We start from the raw sequence: 22,616 nt of genomic DNA, 5'->3' as shown, positions 1-22,616 counted from the left end.
GCACCTTTGGGGCGGCCCGACGCCGGAGTGGTTCACGCCACTCCATCCCGCCGGGACCCCCCGCCCCGCCGGGTAGGGGAGAATCCCGCCCATAGAGCGCAGCAACAGTAACTAACAACATGTAGCGCTCTGAACACAGCGAAGCATCCCAAGGTGTTTCACACTGAGACAAATCAGACACTGAAATGGCCAGAGATAATGGGCGCGATCCTCCGAGCCCCGCGCCGGGCCGGAGACTCGCCGCAACCGCCCCCCCCCCCCCCCCCCCCGACACTGGCTCGCGATTCTCTGAGGTGCGGAGCCATTTGCGCCGGCGGGTTTGATGCGCCGTCGGTTGCACGAATACAGCAGAGTCCCGCCAGCGCCGTTCACCCCTGGTCGATGCCGGCAGGAACTCCGCGCGAAAGGTCGGGGGGGCGGCCTGGGGCTGGGGGGGACCTCCAATGTGGTCTGGCCCGCAATTGGGGCCCACCGATCGGCGGGCCGGCCTCTCCCCCCCCCCCCCCCCCCCCCGGCCTACTTTGTTGCGCGGCCGGCCCCTGAACCCCCACGCCATGTTGCGTAGGGGCCGGCGCGCTGAAGAAGTACCCCGCGCATGCGTGGGTTGATGGGGCCCAACTGCATATGCGCGGTTTGGCGCAGCGCCCATTTGGCTCCGGGAAGGGAGGCTGGAGTGGCGTGAATGGCTCCAGCGCTGTGCTGGCCCCCGCCGTGTAGGAGCTAGAATTGGTTGTCCCCGTGCCCGTTTCGCGCCATCGTGAAACGTGCCGGCGTTCACGACGGCGCAAACACTTAGTCTCCATTTTGGAAAATCGCGTCCATTGGAACAGGTGACCAAAGCCTCGATCAAGAGGTTGTTTTAAAGAATGTCTCAAAGGAGGAGAGCGAGATAGAGAAATGGAGAGGTTTAGGAAGTGAATTCCAGAGCTTGGGGCTGAAGTGGTTGAAGGTAATAATCACCAGTGGTGGCATCATGAAAATCAGGAACACTCGAGGAGGAGCACAGAGATCGCAACAGGGCTGTAAGACAGAATATTTCCAGATTTATTCCAGTTGTGTAACTAGAAATTCTCTGTGTGGTTTGCCAGCGAGTCTGGTATTTATCAATGTATTTCATTGATTAAGCCTGCTGAATGCGTGAAGAATTTGAAGAAATAGATTATGTACCCAAAATGAATAATTGTCCCAGATTAGCTAAAAGGACTGGCATCCTGCAGTTTTAGTAAGGAGGAGTTGGACTGTGATGAACGGTTACTGCCTTATCATCATGTAAGGTGATGTCCCCTTTAAGACCGGGCTTGGAACCCTGGGGACTCCGCCTCTAGCTCCGCCCATCTGGGAGCCATACATAAAGGCCTGCCTCATGGTCTGTATAGCAGTCAGCTCTCGTCCATAGCTGTAGCATAGTTATTAGTCTAATAAAGCCTTCTTTACAGTTTAATCTCTAAGCATCATTAATTGAGGGTACCTCAATTTATTAGACTAAACTAGATTCAGGATGGACGCAGGCCTAAAACCAGAGAAGCTCAATCTGGAAGCACGAACACCGGAGGCAAAGGAAATTTTAAAATACTGGCTGCGGTGCTTCGAGGCCTACCTGGACTCCTCAGAGACTCCCATCCTGGGGCCACGCAAGCTGCGTCTACTCCACGCCCGGGTGAGTCACAGAATCTCCGCCACGCTCGAAAAGGCGACGACTTTTGAGGAAGCGATTGAGTTGCTCTGCAAGCGGTTTGTCAAACCCGTCAATGAGGTGCACGCCCGTCATCTGCTCTCTACCTGCCGGCAGCGCTCGGGGGTATCGCTCAACGAGTTTGTTGAGAAACTCACCGCGCTGGCCAGGGACTGTGACCATCAGGATGTGACAGGGGAAGTCCATATGAACCTGCACATCAGGGATGCTTTCGTGTCCGGAATCCGCTCGACCTTCATCCGGCAGCGGCTGCTCGAAAACGGGGCAAAAGACCTCCAGGAGACGCTAACGTCGCCTCCTCGCTGGAGGTGGCCCGACATAACTTGGGTACGTACCCCGCGGACTCTGCCAGGCCCCCCCGGACTTCCTCAGACTCACCCGTATTACAGGCCTGCGCCACGCGGCGACCCGCTCACCATGGGGGCCCACCTTGCTACTTCTGCGGGCAGGGCCAGCACCCACGCCCACGCTGCCCAGCCCGCTCCGCTATCTGCAGCGACTGCGGGAAGAAAGGGCACTTTGCGAGGGTCTGCCTGGCCAGACCCAGGGGCCAGAAAAACAAAGAACAGCCAGCCCGAAAATCAGGCTCTCAGGCCCGCAGACCTCGCAATGCTGCTGCGCACCGACCCGACACGCCCTCTTCTGACACGTCATCAGCCTCGTGCGAATCATGGGAGCGGCCATCTGGTCGGCGGCCATCTTCTCGACCTGACACGTGCAACCGACGCCAGCGGCCATTTTAAGACTCCGACTACCCACGACTGGGTGCGATCACCCTCGATCAAACTCGGCCAAAACACCTGCAGAACTCCATGATGCAGGTCCAGGTCAACGGGCACGACACTGCATGCCTCTTCGACTCCGGGAGCACGGAGAGCTTTATCCACCCTGAAACGGTAAGGCGCTGCTCCCGACGCACCCATCCCGCATCCCAAACCATAACCCTCGCATCTGGGTCCCACTCGGTACAAATCACGGGGTACCGTATTGCGGATCTCTCTATCCAGGGCGCCAAATACACCCATTTCAAATTTTATATCCTCCCTCACCTCTGTGCCCCCCTGCTGCTCGGACTGGATTTCCAGTGCAGCCACCGAAGCCTGACACTGAAGTTCGGCGGACCCTTGCCCCCCCTCACGGTGTGCTGCCTTGCGACACTGAAAGTCGCACCCCCCCTCGCTATTCGCTAACCTCACTCCCGACTGTAAGCCCGTCGCCACCAGGAGCCGGCGCTACAGTGCCCAAGATATGGCTTTTATCAAGTCAGAGGTCCAGCGTTTACTGGGAGAGGGGGTCATCGAGGCTAGCAACTGCCCTTGGAGAGCGCAAGTGGTGGTAGTCCGGTCCGGGGAGAAGAAACGGATGGTCGTGGATTATAGCCAGACCATAAACCAATTCACGCAGCTTGATGCGTACCCCCTTCCTCGCATCGCGGAGATGGTAAATCGGATCGCCCAATACCGAGTCTTTTCCACGGTCGACCTCAAATCTGCCTACCACCAGCTCCCCATCCGACCAAAAGACCGCCCCTATACTGCCTTCGAAGCAGCCGGCCGGCTCTTCCACTTCCTCAGGGTCCCCTTTGGTGTCACAAATGGGGTCTCCGTCTTTCAAAGGGTGATGGACCAAATGGTGGACCAGTACGGTTTGCGGGCTACATACCCGTACTTGGACAATGTCACCATCTGCGGCCATGATCAGCAGGACCATGACGCTAACCTCAAAAAGTTCCTCCTGACCGCCCGAGCCCTTAACCTGACCTATAACGAGGGGAAATGCATTTTCCACACCACCCGGCTGGCCATCCTCGGCTATGTCGTGGAAGACGGGGTCCTAGGTCCCGACCCCGACCGCATGCGCCCCCTTAAGGAACTCCCTCTCCCCCGCAGCCTCAAGGCCCTCAAACGGTGCTTGGGGCTTTTCTCCTATTACGCCCAGTGGGTCCCCAAGTATGCGGACAAAGCCCACCCACTCCTAAAGACCACCACTTTTCCCCTCTCGGCTGAGGCTCAATTGGCCTTCAACCGCATCAAGGCCGACATCATCAGGGCCGCCATGCACGCGGTGGACGAAACCATCCCTTTCCAGGTAGAGAGCGATGCATCAGACATCGCCCTGGCTGCTACCCTCAATCAAGGAGGCAGACCAGTAGCGTTCTTCTCCCGAACCCTCGCCGCCTCCGAGATTCGACACTCTGCAGTCGAAAAGGAGGCACAAGCCATTGTGGAGGCTGTGCGGTGCTGGAGACACTACCTCGCCAGTAGGAGGTTTACCCTCGTCACCGACCAACGGTCGGTCGCCTATATGTTCGATAACACGCAACGGGGCAAAATAAAAATCGATAAAATTTTGAGGCGGAGGATCGAACTCTCCACCTACTCGTACGATATCAAGTATCGTCCAGGGGAGCTCAACGAGCCCCCAGATGCCCTGTCCCGCGGCACATGCGTCAACGCGCACGAGGACCGCCTGCAAGCCATCCACAATGACCTCTGCCATCCGGGGGTTACCCGGCTCGTCCATTTCATCAAGTCCCGCAACCTACCTTACTCAACCAAGGAGGTCAAGGCCATGGTCAGGGCCTGCCAGGTCTGTGCGGAGTGCAAACCGCACTTCTATCGGCCAGACAAGGTTCGGCTCGTGAAGGCCTCGGGCCCATTTGAGCGACTGAGCGTGGACTTCAAGGGGCCCCTCCCGTCCACCAACCGTTATGCCTATTTCCTCACCGTGATCGATGAGTTCTCCCGTTTCCCATTCGCCATTCCCTGCACCGACATGACCTCAGCCACGGTGATTAAGGCACTGCACAGCATCTTCACCCTGTTCGGTTTCCCTGCTTATATCCACAGCGACCGGGGTACATCGTTCATGAGCGATGAACTGCGTCAGTATCTGCTCAGCAAAGGCATCGTCTCGAGCAGAACGACCAGCTATAACCCACGGGGAAACGGGCAGGTGGAGAGGGAGAACGCGATCGTGTGGAAGGCTGTCCTTCTGGCCCTGCGGTCGAGAAATCTCCCAACCACCCGCTGGCAGGAGGTCCTACCCGATGCCCTACACTCCATTAGGTCACTCCTCTGCACGGCCACGAATGAGACCCCTCACGACCGATTGTTTCTCTTCCCCAGGAAGTCTACCTCCGGGGTCTCGCTTCCACCTTGGCTGATGGCTCCGGGACCTGTTCTTCTCCGGAGGCATGCGAGGAGCCATAAAACGGACCCCCTAGTTGAAAAGATCCGACTGCTCCACGCCAACCCCAGTTACGCCTACGTGGAGTACTCCGACGGCAGGCAAGATACGGTTTCCCTCCGGGATCTGGCGCCCGCTGGATCCTCCACTACAGACGCCCCTTCCCGCGCCGCTCCCCTGCAGAACCCGTCGCCCCCTACAACACACCCCCTTCCGGCCCTACCACCCATTGGTGAGCCCCCCCTTGCGCCCCCCCTTTACACACCCCGCCGGCGCCGGCTCCGCTACCCCCGGCCCTGCCTAGTTCCTCTACCCCGACCCGGACAGAAGCTCCGACCGCTGTGCTCCCGGATGTGCCCTCAACCGGGAGGTCCGTGCCCGCCGCACCACCGCCCGAATTGAGGAGATCGAGGAGGACGATCCTGCCGCCGAGACGGATGGACCTATGATGGCACTTCACCCCCGCCGGACTCCTTTTTAAACAGGGGGTGAATGTGATGAACGGTTACTGCCTTATCATCATGTAAGGTGATGTCCCCTTTAAGACCGGGCTTGGAACCCTGGGGACTCCGCCTCTGGCTCCGCCCATCTGGGAGCCATACATAAAGGCCTGCCTCATGGTCTGTATAGCAGTCAGCTCTCGTCCATAGCTGTAGCATAGTTATTAGTCTAATAAAGCCTTCTTTACAGCTTAATCTCTAAGCATCATTATTGAGGGTACCTCAGGGACCCAGCTGAATCTGCACATAGGGAATCAATTAGAAGACTAATCAGATAAGATCAATAATGATTCAGCTCTTAAAAGGGTTAAAAGCTATAAAGTACTTATCTCTTCCAAGCCTTGTCTTAAAAGTTCAAGCACGAGGAAGTCAAACAGAAGTGACATTGGCAGTTTAGAGAGGTTTTCTCACAAAACAGATTTAAGAAGAATTGGACCGATTTGATTTGTCAGCATGGGAACAAAGGGTAATATGGGCAGGGTGTGATTTTGAGATTGGAGGAGGGATTTGATCCCCAAAACTCAGCATTTGGACAGGTTACCATTGTGTCTGAGGAATGCCTGAATGACTAAAAAATAATTTTAAGGCTTGGTGGCTACCTTCTATTCTGAATCCTTAAACATGTTCGTATAAATGAAGGAACCTATGGAATAGCATTACTTATCTTACTAAGCAGTTCATAAGAGTTCACAGGCTTAAGTCTCCCAAATGCAAGAGAGACTTCTGATTCATTCAGGAAACACATTTTAATTGTCATTCAGTGTTAGTAAACAGTTATTTTCATTGACCAAGATGATAACTAGGACTATAATTCTAATGAAGCTTATCAAAAAATGTAAAAAATTGAACTTAAAAGTGCAAGATTAGTTCTAAGAAGCAAGCAGCTGCAAAAAGTGTTAGTACTTAAATCAAGGCTATGTTTTCACCACTGAGGTGGGTAGCTTGAGTCGGACATAAAAAATAACTGAATGGAACTGTTACTCAAACATACTTCATACTGAAAAAAAACTCTAGACCTAATGACAAAAAGTTAACTCCCCCAAGTGTTCAATCTGTTATAAAAGAAACGTCTATTCAGTGACCACATCAAAAATAACCAATCCTTGAATGGCCTCTTTAAACTGTCATTCAAAATGTTACTTCAACCTCAACATGCTGGAAAAGTATTTTTGAAACTCAGCCAAGCATGCATTCATAACTACCTCAGTCATAATAACCGCCCTTGGAAAATGTCACCACAGACGTTTATTGAAATTACAAACATAGGTGTAATGGTTTCATTCTAACCTACACCAGATGGCCTGTCAGTCACAACAGTCAAAACTGACATCTTCAGCCCATTTTTTTCAAGTTTACAGGCCTGGAGATGTAAAACAATTCAGATCATGAACATAAACAGACCATGTTCACCTTTCAAGAATATTTACGGCTATTCTATAAAGCCCTAACTCCCATACTGTGGGTTAAGGCTCTTAGAACAGCAAAATGCGGTATTTTTGCACAGAGCACTATTTTCGAATTGCCTTACTGAGTTCAGGTTTCCCACCTGTGTGATTCACACCCTCCCCCCTGCTAGCAATAATCGGATCTGTCAAAAATGAGGTTGGGATTCATCAGTGACCCACCCACCAACTTTAAAGGCAGCCCAACTCTTGAAAAATCTGGTCCTTAGTTGTAATGCAAATATTAGTTTTTGACATTTTGTTTATGGCATTGTGAGTTGCGTGAAAAATTAAATAATTCTGGCTCAGCAAAAAAATTGTAGTACAGAAACATGAAAAATAGAAAACAGGTCAGGGTGTCCTGATAAGGGTCTTTAAAATTGAGAAATAGTTTGATTGGGTAGATATAGAGAAGACATTTCCACTTGCAGAAAAAAACAGAACCAGTGGCCACATATATTAGACAGTCACTTCTTCCACCTAAAGAGTGATTAGAATGCGGAACATGCTACTACAGGAATAGTTGAGGTCATTAACATGGATGCACCTAAGGGAAGCTAGGTAATACACATGGGAGAAAGGAATAGAAAGATATATTAATGGGGTTAGATAAAAAAGATTGGGAGGAAGTCCAGGTTGAAGCACTAGCATTGATCTGTAGGGTTGAATGGCCTGGTTCTGTAAATAAATATGTTTGTTTATATCAGCAGAGCAAAAAATTACAAATGAAATTAAAACAATCCAGTTTGACAAAGAATAAAATTATAAACTAATATTTCCGATTAAAATTAACTTGTTCTGAAACTTTATAGGTGTTCCTCCTCAATACAGGTTTTTTAAAAAAAATATTGCTTTGCAAACGGACTTTATCTTCTTGATGTTAACTTTAAGTCCTTAGAAGCATTGGCTATAATGGTGTAGTTTTCTTGTTATTTCAAGTAACCCTAAAAGGTACAATACTAAAAGAATTAAGATATTCTTTGATGAAAAAAAAAAACTTTCAATCCTGCTTGCTCAGCAGAACATTAATCGGAAATAAAAACAGAAAATGACATTAATCTGTATCTATTGCAAACATTTGTTTTGCAACAGCTGAATATTTATGTGTACCAAAGGATAGTAGAAAATATACTCGGGGCGCGATCCAACAGCCACGCTGCACCAGAAAGCAGCTCGCCACGTCGCAGCGTGGCCGTTGAAAGTGGGAAGACCCATCTCCCGGTATCTACCCGACTCGCAACACCTCGCATTGCGAATCCCACCCATTGTGGGCAGGATCATCTTTGGCAAATCTGCATATTAGAGCGAGAAAGTAAGTCTCACTCTATTGTGCAGAATCCCGTGGTACCTGAGGCTTTGGGATTTATCCCCTTCGCCTCAGAGTGTGATTTTTAAAAATTTGTATAATAAAACAGGATCATGTGGCAAAGTTCAGTAATGTGGAAACATGCAGTCAAAACCCAGCTTTAGGACATTTGTGTTCCAGTGCGTCTTCTCACTCACAAACAATAGAATTTGCATAGAAATTGTGACCAGAACTAATCATAGATCATAGAATTTGCAGAGTGCTGAGAGAAAACTTTCATCCAGTTTAAAAATCTAGTTTGATACTTTTGCAGGCAGGAAAGCTCCTTTATTGATTACCAAGAAAATGGTTGAGTCGATGAAGGATGGATCAGTTGTTGTGGATCTGGCTTCTGAAACAGGGGGGAACATTGAAACCACTAAACCCGGGGAGCTCTATATTCACGAGGTATGGAAGTTGATGTTCTGAAGCATATACTAATTAATAATCTTTATTGTCACAAGTAGGCTTAAATTAACACTGCAATGAAGTTACTGTGAAAAGCCCCTAGTGGCCACATTCCGGCGCCTGTTCGGGTATACTGAGGGAGAAATCAGAATGTCCAATTCACTTAACAGCACATCATTCGGGACTTGTGGGAGGAAACCGGAGCACCCGGAGGAAACCCACGCAGACACGGGGAGAACGTGCAGACTCCGCACAGTGATCCAAGCCGGGAATCGACCCTGGGACCCTAGAGCTGTGAAGCAACTGTGCTAACCACTGTGCTGATGCACTGCCCGTGGTTGATATAAACCCATTGCACAGACGTTACATGTTATGAAGAATTACCATTTGCACTGATTGCAAAAGCTAATCATTGTTACTGCCATTTTTTCCCCTAGGATTATCCTTTTGGTCTTAATTGTCCGATTGTCTTCATGTTTTTGATTCTTTAAATATATTTTAAAAATGAGATTGGACTTTACTGGGTGAAAAACCCCAATAAGTAGCCTTGATTTTATCAAATGCGTTAATGGTAGTGTTACGAGGGGCTGTTTAGCACAGGGCTAAATCGCTGGCTTTGAAAGCAGACCAAGGCAGGCCAGCATCACAGTTCGATTCCCGTAACAGCCTCCCCGAACAGGCGCCGGAATGTGGCGACTAGGGGCTTTTCACAGTAACTTCATTTGAAGCCTACTTGTGACAATAAGCGATTTTCATTTCATTTCATTCACATAGAGTCATAGGGTGGAATTTTACATGGAGATGGCAACCCTGCCTCCTGGCTGGAAAGTTGGAGCGAGCCCAGCTCCGTTGGCCCAGGAAGCCATGACACAACTCTGCACGGCTCAGGCAAATAGTCGTCTGAGAACGTGGCCCTGGCAGCCTCACCACGTGGTGTGGGAACTCCCCCGCTGCTAGTAAAATACCAGTGGCAGCAGGTGGAGGCCCTTAAAGGGCATTAATTGGCCAATTAACGGTCATAATATAACCAAGGGTGGGTGGCTCACTTAACATCCACCCTGCCATTGGTAAGCGGAAGCAGGTGGAAAATGGACCCTGCCAAAACCCTGATTTTACATCCCTCCCCCAACCCTCATGTTTGCCAGGACAGTAACTGAGCAGAGATTTTGTCCCAGGACATCGTACCTGCTCTCTCTATGTCGTCATTACTGACATGTACCACAATTTCTGGCACATTACCTTCTCCGCACAGAATATTCTGCACTGTCTGTGATGCCCTTCACACTGGCACTGGGGAGGCAACACAGCATGATGACAGTTACAGAAATGCTTGTCTACTCCTCAAGCTATGGAATCTCCTACAATGATGACATTTCTATTCTTTGCTGTTTCCTTTTTGTACATTCATAGAATCATGGAATTACAGTGCAGAAGGAGGCCATTTAGCCCATTAAGTCTGCACCAGCCCTTGGAAAGAGCACCCTACTTAAACCCACCTCCACCCTAGCCCAATAACCACACCTAACCTTTATTTGGACACTAAGGGACAATTTAGCATGGCCAATCCACCTTACCTGCATATCGTTGGACTGTAGGAGGAAACCAGAGCACCCTTTGCCCATTCATTCGTCCATTTGTGGAATGGTCTGAACTGCACTCCTTCAAGGTGTCATCACCCCCAATAATCTCCAATGTTGAGTATCAGTTTGAGACTGGGACACACCCCGAAGTTCCTGCACCTCCTGCCTCTTCCGATTATTACCCATCTCTTATCTTGGACCTCCGCCACCTATGGATGGGCGAACACCTCATGAAATGTCCAGTCCAGGAAGCGCTCATCCTCCCTGATGCTCAGCTGTGCCTCCAGCTGCCTCTCAAACTCAGGAATCCTCAGCTCGAGACACCTTCTACACACGTGGTCGCCCAGGAGACATGAAGTGCCCCAAAGTTCCTGTATGGCGCAGGAATTGCAAACAACAGGTCTCAGTTGCTCATCCATGATCTGAGATAAAGAGCGGGATTTACCGATCACCCCGCCACGTGTTGTTTCGTGGTCGAGGCAGCCCACAAATTGGAACTACCAGGCCCGCCGTTGTCAATGGGATTTCCCGTTGACTGCACCCCTTGTCGCCGGGAAAACCGTGCGCCGGCATGAACAGCCAGTAAATCCCGCTCACAATCTCTAATTCTAACTTTTATAATCTAGTTTGTACCTTGCATAAACCATTACATTTAATTAATGCCTCCAGATCTACCCTGTGATAACACTCTGATTAATCTATTTAATGTTTTATTTACCCCATTTATATTTTATTGATTAAACTAAATCGTAAATTTAATACAGTACTTTATAGTTTAAACCATTGTCCTAGTTTAGAGAGCAAAAAACATAAACCCACCAACAATGCTGCCTTCTTAACATCATTCCTTATTTTATTTTTTGGAAACAGGGTGGAAGGTCTGCTGTATCCCCAATTGATATATCAGCGACCATTGCTGCTGCCATTTCCCAACATCTGTTGCTCCCTCTCTTGGGCCACAACTTCTAAAGAGCAAAACAGTGTGTTACTGCACCCAATTCCTCCGCAAAACAAGTCCCGAATTAAGTACTCTGAATTAAGTACTCCGTTATACTAGTTATCGTGTGTTACAATCCTATAATCAGCTGAAGTTTAGTTATATTACATCAAATTTGAGTTGCTACATTACAAATCACAAAATATTAAATTGGATGAGGCCATCTGGCCCATATTGAATTATCAATTTACAAAATTGAAGGATCTGGATTTCCCCCATTGTGGCAGCTGACTGTATTGAATGAACCTAAGTTTTGCATCTCTTCTCACCTACACAAAAAAACAGCTTAGAAAGTTGTTTATTCCTTATGTGCATAGCACCTCGACAGTCACCAATTTGAATTCTGAGACACTTGTTTAGTGCCTTGTTTTACATTGAAGTAATGCTTTGGATTGACTTCATTGTTGAGGTTCACTATCTTGACTGCTTGTATTAGATCCATTCTGTTGACATCTTTCAGGGTCAATCCTGAATTTCTCTGATCTTCCCATTGCTTTGATTGGGACAGTTTTTGTGTAATGTCTTCTGACATCTTACTCAACTGATGCGCTCGCCTTTTGGATGGTGCTGTTTGTTCTTCAGTGGTTTTACTTGCTAATGGTGTTCCTGTTCCAAATTTTAGGCTTCAATTTGCCTAATAAAAAATGAATTGTGTCAAGTTTGCTAACTCGTCAGTTTAATGCTGAAAAAAATTGATTTCATTTTTAGATTTGTTCACAAGCTGTCAAAAGCATGGGGAAGTAGCTTCTTGAGAAAGATTAATTTTCTCTTTCCTTTTTCAGGGAGTGACTCACATCGGCTACACAGATCTTCCCAGTCAGCTAGCTACACAGTCCAGCACGTTGTACTCCAACAACATCATTAAGCTGTTGAAAGCTGTGAGCCCCGACCCGGAAAACTTCTACTTGGATTTGAAGGATGAGTTTAATTATGGCACAATGAACCATGTGGTTCGAGGAACTGTGGTAATGAAGGTGAGCGCTGAATGCAGACAGGATCCATCTGATACTTACTGCACATTTACATTAATGTCAGATTGTAGGCTGATGCAGTTCTTTCTATCGGCATGAATCAAAACAGTTTTAAATAGATGTCAGGAGTATTAAAACAAGGATAAAATTTTACTGTGGAGTCTATTATTGCCTTTGTGTTTTCTTTCATCTGTGAAGGCATAAAAGTTTGATCTAAGGGTCATCATGATGATGGCATTAATGTTGCTTATTAATTCTTTCTCACCAGCCCCCAGCTGCCAAGAAGTAAAGTGCCTTTTATTGACAGGCTTTAACCATCAGTCCCACCCACAAAGGAGCAATGGGGCAAAATTTAACTGTAATTAAAACGAGAGAGTTTCTAGTGGAGCATGTTACACCCCTATGTGGGGCGAGATTCTCCGACCCGTCGCCGGGGGCTGGCGTGAATCCTGCCCCCGCTGGTTGCCGAAGTCTCCGGCACTGGAGATTCAGCGGGGGCGGGTATCGCGCCGCGCCGGTTGGCGGGCCCCCCCGCTCGATTCTCCGGTCCGAATGGGCCGAAGTCACGCCGCTAAAATGCCTGTCCCGCCAGCGTAAATTAAACCACCTACCTTACCGGCGGGACAAGGCGGCGTGGGCGGGCTCCGGGGTCCTGGGGGGGGCGCGGGGCGATCTGACCCCAGGGGGTGCCCCCACGGTGGCCTGGCCCGCGATCGGGGCCCACCAATCCGCGGGCGGGCCTGTGCCGTGGGGGCACTCTTTCCCTTCCGCCTCCACCACGGTCTCCACCATGGCGGAGGCGGAAGAGGCTCCCTCCACTGCGCATGCGCGGGAATGCCGTCAGCGGCCGCTGACGCTCCTGCGCATGCGCCGCCCAGAGATTCATTTACGCGCCAGCTGGCGGTGCACCAAAGGCCTTTTCCGCCAGCTGGCGGGGGGGGAAATTCGTCCGGCGCCGACCTAGCCCCTCAATGTTGGGGCTCGGCCCCCAAAGATGTGGAGCATTCCGCACCTTTGGGGCGGCGCGATGCCCGTCTGATTTGCGCTGTTTTGGCGCCAGTCGGCGGACATCGCGCCATTTCCGGAGAATTTCGCCAATTCTATTTTAACTCCAGTGTTTTGACAAATCCCATAAGTACAGATTTAATTTTTTGTCTGCGTTTTCTCTCTTCCTCTCCCCTCGAGAAGTGAGTTTGAATTGTTTGCTGTAGCAGAGCTGAAAGGTACTAGCCATTTTGCTGTAATTTTACCAACTGACCACTGTTCCTGACTGAATTTTGTAAGTGAGCATCAGCTTGCTGCCAGAGTATCACAGTTAATCCTGAATCGCACTTAATATCATACATGCATACTTGCTGGAGGAACAAGGACCGAAGCAGAAGAAAACAAAACGGCAAAACCTGGAAATGACTGGTAGTGGTCCGAAATTGAGTCCCATTTTAAGGTATTCAAGACCAGTGCTAGCCATCTTCCAAGTCTCTTCTGCCACCTCCCCCCACCCCTCCACATGCCAGCCATAACCATCCTCCTTTCTAACCCAGGGCACGTGAAGTGAATTGTAGAGCCTTCACTGTCACTCAAAAGAATAACTGGGACTGAATGCGGATGTGCCTTGCATTGCATGGGTCACTTGTGCATTGGATAAACGAGCTATGCACCAAGCAACTTTGGTTTACAATCCTAATTGCGTAGATTTATTTTAACTCTTCCAGTCCTCTTTCATTAACAGGACGGTAAACTGATCTTCCCAGCCCCACCACCACAGAATATTCCACCAAGTACTCCGGTGCAACCTACGGAGGCGTCCGAGATGGAGGATGAGAAGAAAGAAGTAACTTCTCTGTTTGGTAAAGCTATGAATACATCTGCTCTCTACACAGGAGGTGAGTGTAGATCAACGCAGTGCATGTAACCGTTAACTCTTACACAATCTCCATTCAAACTGAGTATTAACCAGCTCTTTACTTGCAGCATTGACATTTCAATCTAACTGTTACTTAAGCACTTCTTAATTACCATTTGAATTGATTTTAATGTATGTAATCTATATTTAATGTGGAGAAGCCGGCATTGGACTGGGGTGAGCACAGTACGAAGTCTTACAACACCAGGTTAAAGTCCAACAGGTTTGTTTCGATGTCACTAGCTTTCGGAGCGCAGCTCCTTCCTCAGGTGAATGAAGAGGTATGTTCCAGAAACATATATATAGACAAATTCAAAGATGCCAGACAATGCTTGGAATGCGACCATTAGCAGGTGATTAAATCTTTACAGATCCAGAGACGGGGTAACCCCAGGTTAAAGAGGTCTGAATTGTGTCAAGCCAGGACACTTGGTAGGATTTCGCAGGCCAGATGGTGGGGGATGAATGTACTGCGACATGAATCCCGGGTCCCGGTTGAGGCCGCACTCATGTGTGCGGAACTTGGCTATAAGTTTCTGCTCGGCGATTCTGCGTTGTCGCGCGTCCTGAAGGCCGCCTTGGAGAATGCTTACCCGGAGATCAGAGGCTGAATGCCCTTGACTGCTGAAGTGTTCCCCGACTGGAAGGGAACATTCCTGCCTGGTGATTGTCGTGCGATGTCCGTTCATTCGTTGTTGCAGCGTCTGCATGGTCTCGCCAATGTACCACGCTTCGGGACATCCTTTCCTGTAGCGTATGAGGTAGACAACTTGGCCGAGTCGCACGAGTATGTACCGCGTACCTGGTGGGTGGTGTTCTCACGTGAAATGGTGGTATCCATGTCGATGATCTGGCACGTCTTGCAGAGAATGCCATGACAGGGTTGTGTGGTGTCGTGGTCACTGTTCTGAAGACTGGGTAGTTTGCTGCAAACAATGGTTTGTTTGAGGTTGCACGGTTGTTTGAAGGCAAGTAGTGGGGGTGTGGGGATGACCTTGGCAAGATGTTCATCGTCATCAATGACGTGTGGAAGGCTGTGAAGAAGATGACGTAGTTTCTCCGCTCCGGGAAAGTACTGGACGACGAAGGGTATTCTGTCGGTTGTGTCCCATGTTTGTCTTCTGAGGAGGTCGGTGCGGTTTTTCGCTGTGGCGCGTTGGAACTGTCGATCGATGAGTCGAGTGCCATATCCCGTTCGTACGAGGGCATCTTTGAACGTCTGTAGATGTCTGTTACGCTCCTCCTCGTCTGAGCAGATCCTGTGTATACGGAGAGCTTGTCCATAGGGTATGGCTTCTTTAATGTGTTTAGGGTGGAAGCTGGAGAAGTGGAGCATCGTGAGGTTATCCGTGGGTTTGCGGCAAAGCGAAGTGCTGAGGTGACCGTCCTTGATGGAGACGAGTGTATCCAAGAATGCAACTGATTTTGGAGAGTAGTCCATGGTGAGTCTGATGGTTGGATGGAACTTATTAATGTCATCGTGTAGTTGTTTCAGTGATTCTTCGCCGTGGGTCCAAAGGAAAAATTTTTTATCGTGTATCTGGTGTATAACGTCGGTTGAAGGTCCTGTGCGGTGAGTAGGTCCTGTTCAAACTTGTGCATGAAGATGTTGGCGTATTGGGGTGCGAATTTGGTCCCCATGGCTGTTCCTCGTCACAATGGGCGTCTCGGCACTCTACACCAGCATCCCCCATGACGACGGCATTGCTGCAACAGCCTCAGTACTCAACAACCGACAACTGCCAATCTCCAGACGCAATTCTGCAACTCATCCCCTTCATTCTGGATCACAACGTCTTCACCTTCGACAACAAGTTCTTCATCCAGACAGAAATTGGCAAGCTGGAAGGAGACAAAGGGTGGTGGTCGATGGGAAATGTTCAGCCTGGAGTCCAGTTAGTAGTGGTGTACCACAAGGATCTGTTTTGGGGCCACTGCTGTTTGTCATTTTTGTAAATGACCTGGAGGACGGTGTAGAAGGATGGGTGAGTAAATTTGCAGATGACACTAAAGTCGGTGGAGTTATGGACAGTGCGGAAGGATGTTACAAGTTACAGAGGGACATAGATAAGCTGGGCTGAGAGGTGGCAAATGGAGTTTAATGCAGAAAAGTGTGAGTTGATTCATTTTGGAAGGAATAACAGGAAGACAGAGTACTGGACTAATGGTAAGATTCTTGGTAGTGTGGATGAGCAGAGAGATCTCGGTGTCCATGTACATAGATCCCTGAAAGTTGCCACCCAGGTTGAGAGGGTTGTTAAGAAGGCTTACGGTGTTAGCTTTTATTGGTAGACGGATTGAGTTTCGGAGCCATGAGGTCATGTTGCAGCTGAACAAAACTCTGGTGCGGCCGCATTTGGAGTATTGCGTGCAATTCTGGTCGCCGCATTATAGGAAGGATGTGGAAGCATTGGAAAGGGTGCAGAGGAGATTTACCAGAATGTTGCCTGGTATGGAGGGAAGATCTTATGAGGGAAGGCTGAGGGACTTGAGGCTGTTTTCGTTAGAGAGAAGAAGGTTAAGAAGTGACTTAATTGAGGCACACAAGATGATCAAAGGATTAGATAGGGTGGACAGTGAGAGCCTTTTTCCTCGGATGGTGATGTCCAGCACGAGGGGACATAACTTTAAATTGAGGGGAGATAGATATAGGACAGATGTCAGAGGTAGGTTCTTTACTCAGAGAGTAGTAAGGACGTGGAATGCCCTGCCTGCAACAGTAGTGGACTCGCCAACACTAAGGGCATTCAAATGGTCATTGGATAGACATATGAACAATAAGGGAATAGTGTAGATGGGCTTTAGAGTGGTTTCACACGTCGGCGCAACATCAAGGGCCGAAGGGCCTGTACTGCGCTGTAATGTTCTATGTTCTACGTTCTATAACCGAACATAACTCATTTTAAATGAGTGGCCTCTTATTATTAAAGAGTGAGCCTTAATTCTAGATTCGCCCACAAGAGGAAGCATCCTCTCCATGTCCATTCTTCAAGACCCCTCAGGATCTTGTATGTTTCAATTAAGAACCTAAAAGGCACTTCGTCCATATGGGGTGGGAAGGTGGCCAGAATTAAAAGGTGCTAGTACAGAGAGGAAGACAGGTAGGGAGTTTGGGTCTTCCGAACCTGATGTATTATTACTGGGCGGCAAATGTGGAGAAGATACAGAGCTGGGTCAGAGGGGTTGATTCCCAATGGGTCAGAATGGAGGAGAGTTTGTATAGGGGGTCGGGACTGAAAGCACTAGCGACAGCGCCGCTCCCGATGGCTCCGGGGAAGTACTCAGCAAGTCCGGTAGTAATAGCTTTGTTGAGAATTTGGGGGCAGTTTCGACAGCACTTCAGGTTGGGGGCAGGGTCAAGGGAAATGCCGATTCAGGGGAACCATAGATTTGAGCCAGGGAAGTGGGATGGAAATTTTCGGAGATGGGAGGAGAAAGGAATTAGGACACTAAAAGATTTATTTCTTGGGTTTGTTTTGCGGGATTGAAGGAGCTGGAAGCGAAGTATGGGCTGGAGCAGGGGGAAATATTTAGATACATGCAGGTTCGAGACTTTGCCAGAAAGGAGATACAGAGCTTCCCAGTCGAGCCGGCTTCCACATTGCTGGAGGAGGTGCTGATGACTGGAGAAAGGGGTAGTAAAGGCGGTTTACGGAGCTATTTTGGAGGAGAAAAGGCCGCAAGAAGGGATCAAGGCAAAGTGGGAGGAAGAGTTGGGAGAGGGTATGAAGGAGGGGTTCTGGTGTGAGGTGCTCCGGAGGGTGAACACATCCCCCTCGTGTACGAGGTTGGAGCTGATACAGCTGAAGGTGGCACCTTACAAGGGTGAGGATGAGCCGGCTCTTTGAGGGGGTGGAAGATGTATGTGAACATTGCGGGGGGGCGCAAAACCTGTCCAAAGCTGGCGGATTACTGGAAGGAGGTGTTTAGGGTAATCTCTAAAGTGGTGCACGTGAAACTGGACCCGGGGCCTCGGGAGGCCATATTCGGGGTGTTGGACCAGCCGGGTTTGGAAATGGGCACGGAGGCAGATGTTGTAGCCTTCGCCTCGTTGATCGCCTGAAGGTGGATCCTGTTAATATGGAGATCAACCTCTCCACCCTGTGTCCTGCGTGGTGGGGGGACCTGCTGGAATTCTTGACGCTTGAAAAGGTCAAATTTGAACTGAGGGGAAGGATGGAGGGGTTCTACAATTCATGGGTGTTATTCATTATGCACTTTCGAGAATTGGATCACATCGAATATTAGGGTGGTTGGGGGTTGGGGGAGGGGGACTGTATGTGTTAATGGTGACTATGGGTGATTCCTGATTCCTCTTTGTCATTTGTTTATGTTAACACCCGGGCTAATGTTTGGGGGTTTGGTGGAAGGATGGGATCATTGTTATTGATATGGGGATTGACAGTACATTCGTAACTGATTATTGTTTACTGGTGGGTGTAAATTTGGGAGAAAATGTGAAAAAGGAGAATAAATTTTTTTTTAAAAGAACCTAGAAGGCAGGGAGGCAGGTGTCTCTGCATGCCCTCAAACCTCATGGAGGAAATGGTGCTAGCAGTAAATGGAGTGGCCATTCTTTGGGCCATGGCCAGTGAACAGGGCTGAAACCATTGTAGATCGCTTTCTGTTTTGATTGTATCATCAGCCTTTGTTCCAGGTCCCGGCCGTCCAAGGCCCACCGCCGCCGATACTCCCACGGAAAGGCAGAAGATGCACCTTCTACGCTCCCGAGTCAGCCCTGCAATCTACCCTCTGATCGAGGAGGCGGAGAATTATGCTGCAGCTATCACGCTGCTAGAAGGACATTACATCCGTCCCCTGAACCAGGTCTACGCCCGTCACCTGTTGGCAACTGGAAGGCAGAGCCCTGACGAAACACTGGAGGACTCCTATCGGGCTCTACTAGTGTTGGGCCGGAACTGCGGCTGCCCGCCAGTCACGGGGAATGAGCACACGGAACTTTTAATTCGGGACGCTTTCGTGGCAGGTATGTCTTCTCCCGACATCCGCAGAAGGCTCCTTGAAATGGACACGCTGGGCCTCACTGAGGCACGGGCCTTGGCAGGGTCTATGGACGTTGCGTACAAAAACGCACTGGCTTTTGCTCCCGGGTGCACGGCACCCCCCCTGGGCTGCGTGGCAACCCGTCGCGGCAGTCCCCCAGACTTTCCCGCTAACCCCGCAGGCCTGCGCTGCTGGACGGCCCGTTTTCACCGCCGGCCAACGCTGCTTCTTCTGTGGCCAAGCGAATCATCTGCACGCGCGCTGCCCGGCCCTGCAAAAGGTGCAGCAAGAAAGGCCACTATGACGCGGTCTGCCAGGCCCGCGCCGTGGCAGCGGTCATCAGCGACTATCATCAGCCTTTGTTCCAGGTCCCGGCCGTCCAAGGCCCCAACCCTGCCCTCCTACCCACAGGCAACGTGTGACCCACGGGTGCGGCCATTTTGCCCCCCGGCCACCACGCTGGGTGGATGGGCGCCGCCATTTTGTTCCTCGCCGACGCCATCTTCTGTATCCCCGGACTCCATGTGCGACCCGTGGCTGATGCCATCTTGGATGGGGCCTCAAGCCCCCAGCGCTGCCGACTCCACGCTGCCTGACCGGAACTCCCCCTTGCTGCAGCTGGCCTCCGTTACCCTGAACCGGCCTCAAGCCCCCAGCACCGCCGACTCCACGCTGCCTGACCGGAACTCCCCATTGCTACAGCTGGCCTCCGTGACCCTGGACCAGAGTCGGCCCCGGACGCTAGCAAAAGCCACCACAACGATCGCTATCAACGGCCACGTGACGTCGTGCCTGATCGACTCCGGGAGCACGGAAAGCTTCGTCCACCCCGACGCGGTAAGGCGCTGTTCCCTTGTCACCAATCCCGTAAATCAACGGATCTCCCTGGCCTCCGGGTCACATGCAGTGGAGATAAAGGGGTTCTGCCTAGCGAACCTCACTGTCCAAGGCAGGGAATTCCGCAATTTTCACCTGTACGTCCTGCTGCACCTCTGCGCAGCCACCCTCCTTGGGCTGGATTTCCAGTGCCATCTGAAAAGCCTAACTTTTAAATTCGGCGACCCTTACTGTCTGCGGCCTCGCGACCCTTAAGGTCGAACCGCCTTCCCTGTTTGCGAACCTCACCCCGGATTGCAAACCCGTCGCCACCAGGAGCAGATGGTACAGTGCCTAAGACCGGACCTTCATCAAGTCCGAGGTCCAAAGGATGCTGAAGGAAGGGGTCATCGAAGCAAGCAACAGCCCCTGGAGGGCTCAAGTAGTGGTGGTAAAGACCGGGGAGAAACATAGGATGGTCATCGACTATAGCCAGACCATCAACCGGTTTACGCAGCTGGAGGTGTACCCTCTCCCCCGTATAGCCGACCTGGTAAACAGGATTGCGCTATACAAAGTCTTCTCCACAGTGGATCTCAAGTCTGCCTACCACCAGCTGCCCCTCCATTGTAATGGTGACCGCCAGTACACTGCCTTCGAAGCAGATGGGCGGCTCTATCACTTTTTAAGGGTTCCCTTCGGTGTCACAAACGGGGTCTCGGTCTTCCAGCGTGAGATGGACCGAATGGTTGACCGGTACGGCTTACGCGCAACGTTCCCGTATCTTGATAACGTCACCATCTGCGGCCATGACCAGCAGGACCACGACACCAACCTCCGAAAATTTCTCCAGACCGCGAATATCCTTAATCTGACCTACAATAAGGAGAAATGTGTGTTTAGCACCGACAGTCTAGCCATCCTAGGCTACGTAGTGCGAAAGGGAGTCATAGGCCCCGACCCTGAACGCATGCGCCCCCTCATGGAGTTCCCCCTCCCTCACTGCCCCAAGGCCCAAAAGCGCTGCCTCGGCTTCTTTAGCTATTATGCACAATGGGTCCCTAATTACGCAGACAAGGCTCGACCCCTGATCCAGTCCACAACCTTCCCCCTGTTGACGGAGGCCCGCCAGGCCTTCTGCCGCATCAAAGCGGATATCGCAAAAGCCACGATACGCGCCATCGACGAGTCCCTCCCCTTCCAGGTCGAGAGCGACGCGTCCGACGTAGCTCTGGCGGCCACCCTCAACCAAGCGGGCAGGCCCGTGGCTTTCTTCTCCCGCACTCTCCATGCTTCTGAAATTCGCCACTCCTCGGTCGAAAAGGATGCCCAGGCCATAGTAGAAGCTGTGCGACACTGGAGGCATTACCTGGCCGGCAGGAGATTCACTTTCCTCACTGACCAACGGTCGGTCACCTTCATGTTCGATAATGCACAGCGGGGCAAGATAAAAAACGACACGATTTTGTGGTGGAGGATCAAACTCTCCACCTTCAATTACGAGATCTTGTACCGTCCGGGGAAGCTAAATGAGCCTCCTGATGCCCTGTCCCGCGGCACTAGTGCCACAGCACAAGTGGACCACCTCCGATCCCTCCACGAGGACCTCTGCCACCCGGGGGTCACTCGTTTCTTCCACTTCATCAAGACCCACAACCTGCCCTACTCCATCGAGGAGGTCAGGAACGTCACCAGGGACTGCCAAATCTGCGCGAAGTGCAAACCGCACTTCTACCGGCCAGAGAGAGCGCACCTGATAAAGGCTTCCCGTCCCTTTGAACGCCTCAGCATGGATTTCAAAGGCCCCCTCCCCTCCACCGACCGCAGCACGTATTTCCTGAACGTGATTGACGAGTACTCCCGGTTCCCATTCGCCATCCCCTGCCCAGACATGACCACAACCACCGTCATCAAGGCCCTCCCGGGTATCTTTGCACTGCTCTGTTTCCCCGCATACATACACAGTGATAGGGGGTCCTCCTTCATGAGCGACGAACTGCGTCAATTCCTGCTCAGCAAGGGCATTGCCTCCAGCAGGACGACCAGTTACAACCCCCGGGGAAACGGGCAGGTAGAGAGGGAGAACAGAACGGTCTGGAAGACTGTCCTGCTGGCCCTTCGGTCCAGGAATCTCCCAGTCTCCCGCTGGCAAGAAGTGCTCCGAGTGTCCCTTCACTCCATTCGGTCGCTGCTCTGTACTACCACAAACCAGACACCTCACGGATGTCTCCTTGTCTTCCCAGGAAGTTCTCCTCCGGGACCTCGCTCCCAACCTGGCTAGCGACACCCGGACCTGTCCTGATGCGGAAACATGTGAGGGCGCACAAGTCGGACCTGTTGGTCGAGAGGGTCCACCTGCTGCATGCCAACCCCCAGTACGCCTACGTAGCGTTCCCTGACGGCCGCCAAGATATGGTCTCCCTTCGGGATCTGGAGCCCGCCGGAGCCCGACGCGCACCCGCACCATTGCCCCCACCCCCACCCTCCCCGCAGCACCTGACCGGAGGGTCAGTACTGCCGCCGCCCCTACTCAGCGCCGAACAGGCACTGACGCCCCCTACAGGCGCACCTCCCCCTGCCCACTTTTCGCCCCAACAGCGCCGCCGAGGGGTGACGAAGCTGCCAGGGAGGAAGACACCACGTTCCCGGAGCTATATCCACCGGGGCCTACACCAGGATCACCACCGAAGCCCAGACGCTCCAGAAGGACGACCAGGCCACCCGATCGTCTGATTGCTGCACCATAAAACAATAAAAACTTTCTCTGT

The 22,616-nt window shown here is 51.0% G+C and overlaps 1 protein-coding gene across 2 annotated transcripts in view; it reads left to right on the top strand.

Moving 5' to 3' along the window:
• LOC140409045 (NAD(P) transhydrogenase, mitochondrial-like) overlaps positions 1–22,616 on the top strand; it is a 343,808-nt gene that overhangs the window by 88,169 nt on the left and 233,023 nt on the right. For both annotated transcript variants that reach the window (XM_072497085.1, XM_072497084.1), the window contains exons 8-10: positions 8,444–8,577; positions 11,937–12,128; positions 13,855–14,008. In XM_072497085.1, the coding sequence (XP_072353186.1) occupies positions 8,444–8,577; positions 11,937–12,128; positions 13,855–14,008 (480 nt within the window). The remainder of the gene's footprint in view (positions 1–8,443; positions 8,578–11,936; positions 12,129–13,854; positions 14,009–22,616) is intronic.

Source organism: Scyliorhinus torazame, chromosome 3 (genome assembly GCF_047496885.1).
Source record: "Scyliorhinus torazame isolate Kashiwa2021f chromosome 3, sScyTor2.1, whole genome shotgun sequence".
NCBI lineage: Eukaryota > Metazoa > Chordata > Chondrichthyes > Carcharhiniformes > Scyliorhinidae > Scyliorhinus > Scyliorhinus torazame.
This window is presented reverse-complemented; position numbering and strand designations above follow the sequence as displayed.